This window comes from Talpa europaea (assembly GCF_964194135.1).
Source record: "Talpa europaea genome assembly, chromosome: 6".
Lineage (NCBI taxonomy): Eukaryota > Metazoa > Chordata > Mammalia > Eulipotyphla > Talpidae > Talpa > Talpa europaea.
Genome location: NC_140072.1, coordinates 127,677,774 through 127,691,128, shown reverse-complemented (window position 1 = coordinate 127,691,128; position 13,355 = coordinate 127,677,774). Strand labels below are relative to the sequence as shown.

The following is a 13,355-nucleotide window of genomic DNA, read 5'->3' as shown; positions in this document are numbered from 1 at the left end:
GAAAGACAACGCAATTGCCACTTACCTTGGAAACTCGGTTGGCAACTTCTCTGCCCACAGTCAGGCCCTGGACGAACGTCCGGGCAGCGATGAAGGCGCGTGTCACCTGGATCTTCAGCTTGCGGGGCACGTCGCCGAAAGGCTTCAGCTGGTCCGTGTATTTGCTCACGCACTCCAGGTAGTCCTCGCTGAAGTGGTACTGTGGGTTGATGAGCTGGAACATGCGCTCAAGGAGCCGAGCCCAGAAGTCATTGAGCATCTCCTCCAGGTTCACGTTGCCCCCGGTGTAGTATCTTTTCAGCTCTGTGAAGAGGTCCTGGAACACTTCGGAATTCTGCATGTACAGCATCCCGTAGGTTCGCACGAACATGTCGTTCAGAGACTTCTCTGCGTTCTCCAGGAGCTCTCGGAAGAATTCTGCAAATAGAACCAGAAAATAGTCATCAATTAGGAAGATCTAGAAAGTCCACCAGACCTGCTGACCTTAGAGAAGACTGCTGGTGGACCTCCCTGGTGTGCAAGGGGTTGAGTCTCAGCACTAGGAATCTATCCGCAGCCACTGCAGCCTGAGTGGAGAGTTCCATCCCCGGCCAGGTTGCTGACCCACATGGCGCAGCAGAATTCTCCTGACTTCCCTGCTGCTCTCCTCAGCAGTGTATTTCAGTAGATCTGCCTGTTCTGCTCCCCACTGTGTCTCTGGTGAATCTTCTCACGCCCCCCTATCTCTGGCCTGTATCCCAGCTCTTTCATGCATAAATAAATGGAATAAATCTTAAAAAATGACTTGGTAAGGGTCCTTTCATAGAAAAATGGATACTTTGATGTAGGTATCAATGAAACAATTGTAAAAATATTTTAATTGATATTTCAGTTACATTTATGATCACTATCATTTAATACTTCTCCAAGGAAGTTCACCTCTTTTTTCCCTTATTGTTAAAATTTAGAAAACCCTACGGTTTCATGTGAACTCAAAACATGCTGCAAAGTATTGTTAACATAATAACAAATACATACTGATAAAAACATTTGCTCTACTCTATTTACAAATCTGTTCAAATGCTAAATTCAATTAAAATGCTTTTATTTGGAGTAGTTCATAAATGGGATATACAAATTAATGTTTTGGACACTTTGCCATTGCTATATATAGCAATCAATTATCAGTGTTCAGAGATTCATAATGCAATTAAATTCACTTAATACCAAAGTTATAATAAATATAATTTAGGCTGCCATAATGAGTAAAAAAAGAAGTTATGAAGTACCTCACATTATCGTTATAACATAAACTGGCATTTTATAGAACTCGAATTGGACTTTCTGGTTAATAAACCAAGAGATGAACTCTTCTATCCTGCAGCAGCACGTGATCATTACTGAGAGCCCTTATAGGATATAAAAATAAGACAGAAAATAAGGTCACTGTGTCCTGTTGGTCTCACAAGCCTCCTATTAATGTCCCTCAATAGATGGTTTATGTGTGCAGGACACCCACCTGCTTGCACAAATGTGCCTGAGTAAACTCAAGTTGTTTCATTTAGAGACTGCAACTGAGAGATTTGACTTTTCCTCTCCAAGTTCCCTTTTATTTCCTGAAGCTAGTTCCCTCTCAGCTAATACAAGGACACGTCAGTCCTTAACACTTCAGGAATCCAAGTAGGACTCAATCAATATCTCCTTTCTCACTCTCTCCCTCCCTTGCTTTCTATCTCACCTGTATTTTTTTTTTTTGAGTCCTAGGGGATGTTTTCCCCTGAGACAGAGAAAAGAAAAATCATGACTCTCTATGGATTCCATGGGAGCAACAACTCATTTCGGTTTATCAGAAGATGCCTGGAGAAGAATTTGATTTAGCCACCTCAAATCTAAGTAATATAACCTTAAACCATTGTGTTGATAATTAACTGGCATCTACAATCATGATGATTGTTTTATATTTGTTTACAAATAAAATCACCAAAGCTTATAAAGGACTCTGGTGACATGTTTAGCCTCTCCGAATGAAAGGATAAAAGAATTTATTTTTTCTTAAATATAGAAATTCTGATGCTATGGGAGCAACAAAAACTGAGGAGTAATCTAAAAGTCATAACTTTTAAACCCTGTATGATTTTGTTCAGTGAAGCAAATATTTATTTCAATTGGGCCCAAATATAAAATCAGAATAAGTATTATCAAAATTCTTTAATCATCAAGGATTCAATAAGGAAAATCATAGTTGAAGCTTTCAAAGGATCAATTAGTCAAAAATATGTTGATATTCTTTATATGTGTGCTACATGTTAACATTATTATAATTTTATGAAATGAGGATTATCTCAGAATTTTTTTCAAAAATACCAGTTGTTTAGGTTCTCTTAAAAGAGAAACTACACCAAGTTATTAACATTAACAAACACTATAAAAATATCATTGGAAAACCTTTCAGTCTTGAAATCAAGGGTGAAAATAGTTAAGGTTCACTGATACAGGACCAGGGTAAAATATGTTAAAGATTGTGAAAGAAACTAGAAAAGAATGGAAAAATCACTGAATTGAAAAATTCCAATATAACGAGACTGGAGAGTGGATTTTAATCATGAGCTCAGGAACAGCCTATTCATTTATCTTCTTTTTGAGGTCAATTATTTGGTTGGATTCAGGCATTAAAGCTTAATTTATTGAAAACAGAGAGCTGCCTTCAGCACTGAATAGTTTAGTAATCAATAGTATGGTTTGGATATTGCAAAAAGTTAAAAAAAAAAATAGAGGTAAAAAATATCTGCCCTCATTGCTCTTCAAGACTTGAGGCATAAATGCTTCCCTCTAGAGAAGAAAATTTTATCTTACTGAAGATAATATTTCTTAGCTTTTTCCTTTCCTGAGACAGGGAATTGGAAATACTGGGCTGAAGCCCACTTGGAAGCTAAATGGTTAAAATCAATTCACTATGTCTTCTGGATGGTTTCCTCAGGCCTAAATTAGTATTGAGGAGTAACAGTTGAATACAGAAACCAAGTTATCAAATGTCAGTAGATATGAATCAAGAAATATTTCTTTATATTCCAAGTTTAAATTTGTATCTGAAGGGTATGTCATTGTCTCAAAAATTTGCTATTAGTTTCACTGATCCTCAAAAGTCAAGCTATTATTTCTTGTTCAAAATCATTATATGCTTTATTTTTTTATGATTTATTTATTTATACAAGAACTGGGGTACAGGTCAGAGGCACAGGAGGGTGAGAGAATTCACCGGAGGCAAAGAGGGGAGCAGAACAGGAAGACGGACCAAAGACACTGCTGAGGGGAGCAATAGGTCAGGGAGGAGAGGTCTGCCGTGCCATGTGGGTTTCTCCCTGGCTGGCCGGGAATCGAACCCGCACTGCAGAAGCTGCAGACAGCCTCACAGCGTGGTGCTCAACCTGCTGCACCACCGGGGAGGCCCCAAAATCATTATTTGTTTTAGTGATCTCACAGTCAAAGTTAATATTTGGTATTGAAAGGTACTAATGTATCAGGTAATTATGACAAATATCACTACTGTAGGTTGCATTGATCTTAGATCTTATGAAAGACATGAATCCAAGGTACGTTGGCAAAATTAATGTCCTCCAAAAATAAGTGTACTCATTACATTTTTAACATGCCCAGACACTTAAGCTTTCATCACTTGAAGATTCACTCTTTGAAAAAATTAGCTTAAGCTCTGCAAACCAAACAGGATGGAAAGTTAGAAGACAGTCACCAGACTCATTCTGCTGATGAAGTATTATGCCCAAACAACAGCACAGAAAACAAATTGAAGTGCAAAGGAGAAACAATCTCAATCTAACCTCTTGTTTAATCAAGAGGGCAAAGCTCACTTGACTAAAACCTTTGTCAACAAAAATTCTCATCTGCAAGAAACAGCTGAACAGAACAAAAATGGTTTTTACTTTGTTTTCTTCCCCAAACACAAAATATATATCAAAGGTGGTTGCTTAGGGCTCAGTTATGCTTCATAGGTGCACAAAGGAACTTTTCCAGCCAGCATTAGCCTCTGGGAGGATTTTATTCATCTAGAGGGGAGATCTCGATGTAAACATCTGTTTGCTGCGGGGCAGACTGCCTCAAGTGGGAGAACAATCTTGTAGATAAAAACCACCACTGTTCCAAAAGCAAAAAGAAAGTCTGTGCAGGCTGCCTGAGAGCTTGAGAGGCCTCTTAAGGGGCAAAAATCAACTCCTAGGAGCCAAGAGGTGCCCTAAGGATATCTGAGAAAGGCTTCAAAGGAAGTCTCCAAATGAATGGATCAAATGCACGGTGCACATAGGGCCAAAGTGAAGTGGAAGCAAGAGAGGAAAGGCAGACAAGAGGCTCTCTAGGAATCTCTAGTCCACATGAAACAGCAAAACTCTCCTTCAATCAAGCTTGAAATGTCTCATTAATACTCTTAGAGAAAAGCATATTCTGTGGTGGAATGGACATAGAGATCGGATTAAACATTTACCTCAAAATGGTAGCATTTTTCGATTCTAGTCTCATGCCTCCAAAATACTTCTTCGAGAAAGCTCATTTAAAATAGTGCTGTAAATCCATGGAATCACAGAGCCCAACAAATGAAAAGCTTTGGGTTTGGAGATTATATCAATACATGATGACAGAGAGCTCTTGTCCCACAGGCAGGAAGAAGGGGTACTAAATTTGTTTCCCTAAACCCATGTTAATTGTTTTGAGTTAAAAAGGGATTTGTGTTAATCTTTCTTTTTGCCCTCCTTCCACAAAATCATGCTAATTAACTTTAGCCTAGAATGCAAACATGAGCAGAGGAAAGACCCAGAGGAGCTGGTGTGGAGGTGCATGGGTTTGGAAAGCTGTTCCCCCACGTGGGTTATGATTCACAGAAACAAGAAGCCACCGCCTTTTTCAAGGTATTGCCAGCAGGAGTCTCTTTCCTCCTTCTGCACACATCTGCCAGCTTTCAGGGACATGTCTGAGATGACTTTTTTCCAGAAGTCTCCTTGCTACATAAGACCCTAGTACGACCACCAGGAGAAGTCTTGAGTTCACGTGAAGCATGAATAGAGTAAGAAAGAAACAATGTGCTGTTCAACTCTGAGGTTGAGAACACGGGGCCACAAATGACTTATTTCTTCTCATCCCCAGCAGGTAAGACTATGAGAGACCTGGTAAAGATTGTGGCAGCTCAGAAACTCTTGCCACATGAAGAGTCACCCTTAGAGTCCAGTCCTCTACATCAGGGGTCTCAGCCTCAGGACTTTTGACATTTCGAACTAGACAATCTTTGTTGTGGGGGACGATCTTGCATATTATAGGACAGTAAGGAGCATCCCTGACCTCCACTTACTAGATGTTAATAACACAACCTTCCCCCACCAGTGATGACCCAAAATATCTCCAGACATTATCAAATATCTCCGAGGGGACAAAGATCACACTCATTCCACCTACTGAATGTCACCCTTCTGTTGATAAATTCCTACAAAGCGACCTACAAATAGGATATCAAAACATTTCAAGAAAATTGTAGCACATTTCTAGACTTACCAACCCCACAATTTATTTATATACTATAGGTTTGAGGAAGCATACTTAACATGAAAGAAGCTGAAATACCGTCTATATTCATGGATAAGATACTTGATGTCCCATATTATAATTTACAGGTAAGGCACCCATCACGTGGCAGGGCTTTAAAAATGAACAGTATGCAAATAAGTAGATCGATGAGTGAAAATGAGCACCTGTTGCTTCGCAGCCTTTGGGTTAAGACCAAATGTGAAAAACAACATGCAGTAAGATGCATCCAATTGGTCTGGTGCCTCTTAGGTAGTGATAATATTGTGGGCCAAACTCAGAGGTAGAGAGATGTAGAGAGATGCTACAAACCACTTCTTAGGACAGGATATAACAAACATAACATAACATAACATAACATAACATAACATAACATAACATAACATAACATAACATAACATAACATAACATAACATAACATAACATATCTGCCCTCTTTGTCATCCTTTGAACACTTATACACTTACATGTTCATATCCTCGTATGCTCCAAGGCATCTGCACTTTGTCCTGTGCTCTCTGTGTAAACACATGTTGGTTATCAATCTGACCTGTCCTGCCCTCTGCCTGTCCTGCCCTCTGCTTTGTCTGGCTTCCTTACTGCTCTCCTACTGCTGGACCTCCGGGCTTTGACCTCCAAGATGACTACAGTCACATTTGAGTTAAATCCCAGACCACATTTGAGTCTTATACACTGCAGAAAAGCTTTCTTCCACTCAATAGCTAATCTGTTGTGCTGATTTTTGCTATTGTTTTGTTTTTGCTGTTGTTTTCCATAAAAATGACCATACCATATTTCATTTCTTCAAAATAAAGGTTGAACATTTATATTAGGGAGAGCTGTGAAAAACTACTTTGAATAGATACTCTACTACATTGTCTTAGTAGTTTTTCTTGAATATAGCAACGTTTTGTGCAAGAAACCAATCCTTAGTATGTATTATTTTTTAAATTATGGGGTTGAAATTGCATATTTTTTTCAAAATAATAATTTGTTCAAAAGGATAAATCAGAATCTATAATTGTAGCAAGATGATGTTACTCTAAGCAAAAAATTTATTGTGATTTGCCACTTGGTTATCTTTTAATTTATACTTTCTATTGTTCTCTCTGTGTGTATGTATATGTTTTCATAGTTTAAGTTTATTGTATTATTATAGTCATTAGGATTTACTCAGTCAAATCATCTTAGGAACTACTAATAATTTCTAAGTGGTCTAGTAGTAGTTATCTGAACCTTCCTGTTTGAGGGATTATTATGGCCAAATTTTTGTCCCATAAGAAAACTGCTCTACAAATGCACACAGAAATGATTTAAAGTGCAATCACATGGCTACAGTATCTTCATTATTTCCATTTGTCTCTAGCATGTGCTAGAAGGAAAGTAAAGATACCACACCCTAAACAAAGATGAAAAAGGATTAAAAAAAAAGGAATGAAAGCAATTTCAAGTGTAACAAAAGATAACACCTAAGAAATTGTCTGATGCTCAGTGGGTATCAGGATCTTGTCAGACACTCTGTTATGGGCTTTCCATACATTGTATGCAAATCAGATACTAGTTTACATATAAGGAAACTAAGACTCCTAAGTGTTCAATAAATTGCCCTAGACAGACAACCCAGAGCTCCAAATCACCACAGACAAGGAAATACTTAAGAAACAGCAGGATGGGGCTGGTGGGCGGGGTGGATACTGTAGTTTATCCTAACTCAAACATTCACACTGTAGTTGGAAGGATGAATGAATAATAAACTCTTAGGATACTGGGTAAAACCATATTTAAATGTAAATTGCAAAATGCCTTGCTAAGTCAAGTATAAATTATTGATAGAAATAATGTTCATGTGTGATTATTTTTCCACTAGTAGTTATTAGATAATGTAGATAACTGAGTCTGGAGAGCACACTCAGTTCTCTAGGGTTGATGTATCTTTTGCAAGGGGGTCACAACACTAGAAGAAAATCAGGTTATAGCTACAGTGCACAGGATAGTAAATGAACACAAAAGGAGGCTTGATTGATTCAAAGTGTGCCTCATTTTATGATATATGCACAAATATATATGCAATTTATAATTAAATGTACACATTGCCAATTAATACACATATAGGTGAATACACTCATTTAATGCAAAAATTTTAAATGTTGGCTAAAATCAATTAATCCAACAATAAACCAGCAATGAGAAACAACACACCACAGAGAATCTGTGTGGTTCAAAAATGCCAATAATATTCACTACCCAAACTTTTACAGAAAAATTTTGCCCATCTCTGGATTAATGGGTCAAAATTCTAAGTGAAATGGTGTAGATAAATTAATTCAACAAAACACGGGACTCCTTGGAATTCTTATAGGTAATAAGACAATTTAATTATAAGGCTTATTTCTAAGCAGTAGAATAAAAGTTTCTTTTCCTCCATTATTTTTATCTTATATATTAAAATTTGCTCTGACAATTCTGCCACCCATTCATCTCTTTGTATTTCTCCACAAGGATAACTAAAATCCAAAAGTAAATTCCAAAATCACTTAAATGATTTAGAGGATATTGGTGACTTTAGTGATTTTAAAGCAGACACCCCTAAATTTTTCTAAAGTTATGGTCTAATAAGTCCTTGGAGAATTTCATAAGGATACCAGAGTAACCCTGATATGTGAAATCAATAATTAGAAATAAATAAGGAAAGAAAAACATAACAGCCTATTCTGATGGTAGTTAAGGCATTTTTTTGGTTATAATTTTCTTTTCCAATTTTCTCTTCATGACAATTGATGAAAATAGAAATTTGAATTTTCTTACAAGGCCCTCCAATAAAATACAAAGATCACTATAAATCTAGGAGAATTATTCCAGAAAATTATAAATATGCCATCTGTTAAAAATACAACACATGGGCCTCCCTGGTGGTGCAGGGCATTGAGCACAGTGCTGTGAAGCTGTCCGCAGCCTTTTCAGCATGGGTTCGATCCCCGGCCAGCCGGGGAGATTTCCACATGGCGCGGCAGACCTCTCCTGTCTTGCTCTGTTGCTCCCCTCAGCAGTGTTTTTGGTCTGTCTGCCTGTTCTGTTCCCTGCTCTGCCTCCCACACTTCTGGCCTGTACCCCCGTTCTTATATAAATAAATAAATCTTAAAAAAAAATACAACACATACATCCACAAAAACTGCTTGCTGTATTAATTCAAAAGTTATTTTATTAAATATTACTCCCTTAATATGATGGAAACTCTTATAAATGAGATTGAAAGAAGTGGAAAGATAAGAGTTCGGAGGAAATACTCCTAACCAATAAATCAAGGAAATCAGAGGAAAAATAATGCATTTTCAAAGGCATGATTCAGCTCAATTGGACATCACAATTTTATATTTTTCCGATGTATCTAATCTAATTGACTAGACATTTCAATGAAGAAATTTTTAATGAAAAGTCATCAATTTATAAAGAGTATTCATTAAAAATAATCAATAACTTGCCCCCAAATCCTTCAATTTAATGCCACTAAGGTAAAGTCAGCTAAAGAGGCTGAGTGCTAGGAGAGTTGTCACAGGCAGTTGTGTATATCAGTGGAGAACAGGAAGGTAAGCTGGTAAGCAGAACTATGTAATAGGTGCACAGAAGAATAATTTGATGCAGTAAAGCAGTTTACAGAGTTGTTGACCACGATTCACACTTCACAAGGTTAAACTTTTTCTGTACCCAGTGATCCTTTACACATTAGTTTGATGGATGCTTTATTTCTTCATAGGCTATTTCTCCTGAAGATATCTTCTAAAGTAAGAAGGACTGATTAGGCCATTTATGTTCACAAGGAGGTATAGATAAACTATTAATTCTGGGAATCATCAATTAAGTTTCAAATTTGCTGACGGTAGATGCCCAAAGCAAACAACAGTTCTGAGCCTGCAGACTGTGTTTCTAGCTCTTCGTAATCAATGCATATGAAATTAAAAGCTGAAATGCCTTCAGAATTCACTTTCATCCCTGTTCAGCTTCTTAGCTTCTGCCCACACACCGTGCCCCTCAGGCCTTGCTCCCAACGCAGCTTCTATTTTTCTTTCTGAAATGACATTACCTACAACGTGCAATGCCAGTTTAGCTCATCAGGCAACAAAACTAAAAACCTTAAAATCATTTGCAACTTTGTTTTATTTTCCTCTACTGAAAAAAATAAATCAGTTAGGTTTTGAAATCAGGATTGTTTATTACTCTGCTCACAAGCATGGTTCTTTGCTCAGCTTCTTTTAACTTTTTCACCCTAGTACTTGGCCCAGCGGGGTGGAAAATGCTCCAGAACCTAACTCCTAGAACTGACTCTAGAATGGGAGGCCAAAGCTAGTGTGTAGGCATAGAGTCAGTGATAAGGACCAGGCTCTAATAGAAGAAGAGGTTGTGCAGGTTCTAAAGGAGTTGGGAGGAGCACCCGAATGGAAAGTACTTCCCATCGCTTCTTCATAGAATTTACTGGTTCTCATCTTTGGCTACTATTAAAATCACTTTTAAAAAATCTTGATGCCCAGGCTGTCCCTTTGACTAAGTGAGTCTCTCAGAGTGCTTCATTGATAATGTGTATTATTTTAGTATTCAAATGAATGCTTTTAAATATAATTTCTCTTGATTTCCAGACAAAAGATATCTCAATGGGCCTCCCCTCGTGGCTCAGAGGTTGAGCGCTGGGCTGCGAAGCTGCCTGCAGCCTCTGCAGAGCCAGTTCAATCCCTGGCTGCTGGCGAGGGTCCCACATGGCGCGCAGACCTCTCCTGCTGCCCACTGCTCTCCTCAGCAGTATATTTTGTCAAGTCTGCCTGTTCTGGTCCCTGCTCTAGCTCTGGTGAATTCTCTCACCCTCCCGCGCTTCTAACTGTACCCAGTCCTTGTAAAAATAAATAAATCTTTAAAAAAAAAAGATATCTCAAATTGATGTGATCAGTAGGCAATAAAATTCCATCTTTCAATATTAGAGGTGTCAGCCTAAACTAAAGGAAAATCAACACTGGTTTTCAGAGATTATTAGTTTAAGCTAACTTTTCTCTCTGGAGTTTTTGATGGGATTTTATGATGATTAGTGAAGGATGATAGATGGTATAATTCTAAGAATGCATCTAGAAACATTGGACAACAACAACAAAAGCCAAGAAGTTCAGGGACTTTCAAGCCTCTGCCACATGCCACACATACTTGAGTTTTGGGGCGGGACTTGGAGATGACACAGCCTCCCTATGTGTGACTCAGGAAGCAATTCCTTAAAACTATCTAAGGGAAATGAACTTCACCACCCACTTGACATTGTAGATGTTTAATCCAAAGGTAATGAATCAATAAACAACAGATAGCCTAGGGTAGGTATATAATGAAACCGCAGTACTACTGTGTAAGATGTAAATACAAATGAATTAATTTAATGTTGATCTAAATTTGCTTAACTTGATTAAATTTACATTGCCAATTATTCACCAAATTCTCAAGAAAATATCTAAAATTTAATAAACTCGTGTTATTTGATAGCTACTTTACTTTTAATGTGAATTATTTGGAATGCAATAAACAATCAATTGCTTTCAAATATTTCATAAAGTATCAATTATTGAGTGCCACCATCTATGAAATTCTACTATGTTGAATGCATACAAATTATTTTCATGTTAAAATCAAATTAAACACTAGATGAGGAACATGCATATTTTGATCCATTGGTATATTTCAAGTTTACAGTAACTCTCAAATTGTTTATACTTTGACTTTTGAATTATATAGATCATATGGAAAGGTCCTCAAAAGAAGACATCCAGTTGGATAACTTACAAAAATTGTTATTCATACTACAGGCTTATAATTTTATACTTTATTGGAATTTTATAATAATGGCTTGTTATTAGTCATACATCATATTATTAGCTATGCATTATATCATGATATATCATCCCTATTTTCATGCATGTGTGTCATATAAGCTTCCCCCAAACAACTATGAATTGCTTTCAAGTTGCTGAAATTGAAATTTAAGCTGTCAGTTTCGAATTCAAATTCAATTTCAAAGAAATTGAATTGCTGTCAATTTCAATATTACATATTGAATATGTAATATCTACATATTAGAAACTTGTGATCTCTACAAAGCACAGCCATAAAATAGCTCTACCGGAGGGCAAGGGAGCTTATTTAAAGGTCTCTAAAAATCTTCATAACACAACCGTCCCTTGTTTGTGGTTGTGTTTTAAATATCCTGACCTCGAAATCCATGGTTTGCATTGCTCTGCCTCCATGCCTGTTTCCCTGTCTCTTTCTCAACTGCTGATGACAATGAATCTCCTTCAGCTCCAACTGCTGTGTTCAGTTATCATCAGGAACAGACATGAACTAGCACTCTAATCTTGCTCTGATGGATAGAATACTAACCTTTCACAAGATTAGAGACACAAGGTGCTACAGAGATAATAAAATTCAAATAGGTTTATTTCAAAGGGCAACCCAATCTCGCTTTTGTTCATGGGTCACTTGGCAGATCATTTGTAGTTTTTGTGTCTTTCCAAGTCAGGTTCTGGTTCACTGTGCCAAAGATGTCAAATTAAATGGGCCCCCAAAGCCAGTTCCATAGTCGAAGCAGGAAAAGTGGAGAATAACATTATCTTAGTGCATGTGATAAAAATCTCTACTGCCAAGAGTTCTACTTTGACTTAAATCATACCTTATGCAAATGTCTCCTGATTCCTAGTTTCCACTTTTGACTCTACTGCCTTCTGGTTAAGGCATGCTGACTTGGTATAGCTGCCAAGTCGTCATTAAGTGCTAATTTCCAGACATTATTTAGAGATTTCCATTTCAAATAAATACCTAATGGAAATCAGAACCAAGAGCTAAAGAAACAGGGTGCTTTTTGTAAATTAGATAGGGTCTTGGTTTAATACTTTCCTAGAAATAAAAGTTGAGCATTAATCAATGAAATCAATCATGAATAAGTCCTACATACATGTGAAGCAAAAGACCAGGGTTAAAGTCTTTTTCCTCTAAGAGCAGTGAGGAATCCTTACAAAAAGGCTTCATGTACTTCTTCTGTCTATTATTTTCTCATTATTTAAAATTACCTCTGCCACATACAAGCCTGCAGTTACATTCTAATAAGAAAATGAAAAAAGAAAACTGAGAGCAGTTTAAAATTTTAAGACTACTTCCAAAATGCATAATTCAACTTGCAGGACACCATAATCTAGCTATTAGGGAAAGTAAAATATTCAAATTTAAAGATAATTAATAAGTTTATATTATATATATTCTGCACAGGATACCGATGATACATGTTTCATCGCTTATCCTGAGGATATATATGCTTGATACTTTCTATAATTAATTTTTATTTTTAATAATTAAATATTTTGTAAAATAGTATGAAAGCTTATATATATATATATATATATACATATACTATATATTTAAATTATAAAAAGTCCTTAAAAACCTACATGCTACTTCATTAAAGAGAACTTTGTGGTTACTTATATTTTGTTTACTTTAGATCTCACAGAAAAATTATTTTCCATGAGATATTTTATCCTTACTGTATTTTTTATTTTAATAAGTTTTCTCAAAAGAAACAATTATAATCAATTGCATATTTAAAATAAAATATTAAGCAGGGCTGTTTGCTCTTTCATTTCAATAATGTAGCTAAAAAACATTTCAAATATATTCTTATTAAAGATAAATCTGGGACTACATTCTTCATAGAGATTATGCAAAATTAGAATGTTAATTAGAATATTTTAAAGATGTTTACTTTAAGAAATTCTTAGAACAAT

The 13,355-nt window shown here is 36.5% G+C and overlaps 1 protein-coding gene across 2 annotated transcripts in view; it reads right to left on the bottom strand.

Moving 5' to 3' along the window:
- Nucleotides 1-13,355, bottom strand: part of GPC6 (glypican 6) — a gene marked incomplete at its 3' end in the record, with an annotated part of 1,013,029 nt that overhangs the window by 486,657 nt on the left and 513,017 nt on the right. For both annotated transcript variants that reach the window (XM_084234499.1, XM_084234500.1), the window contains exon 3: nucleotides 26-417. In XM_084234499.1, coding sequence (XP_084090625.1) covers nucleotides 26-417 — 392 coding nt within the window. The remainder of the gene's footprint in view (nucleotides 1-25; nucleotides 418-13,355) is intronic.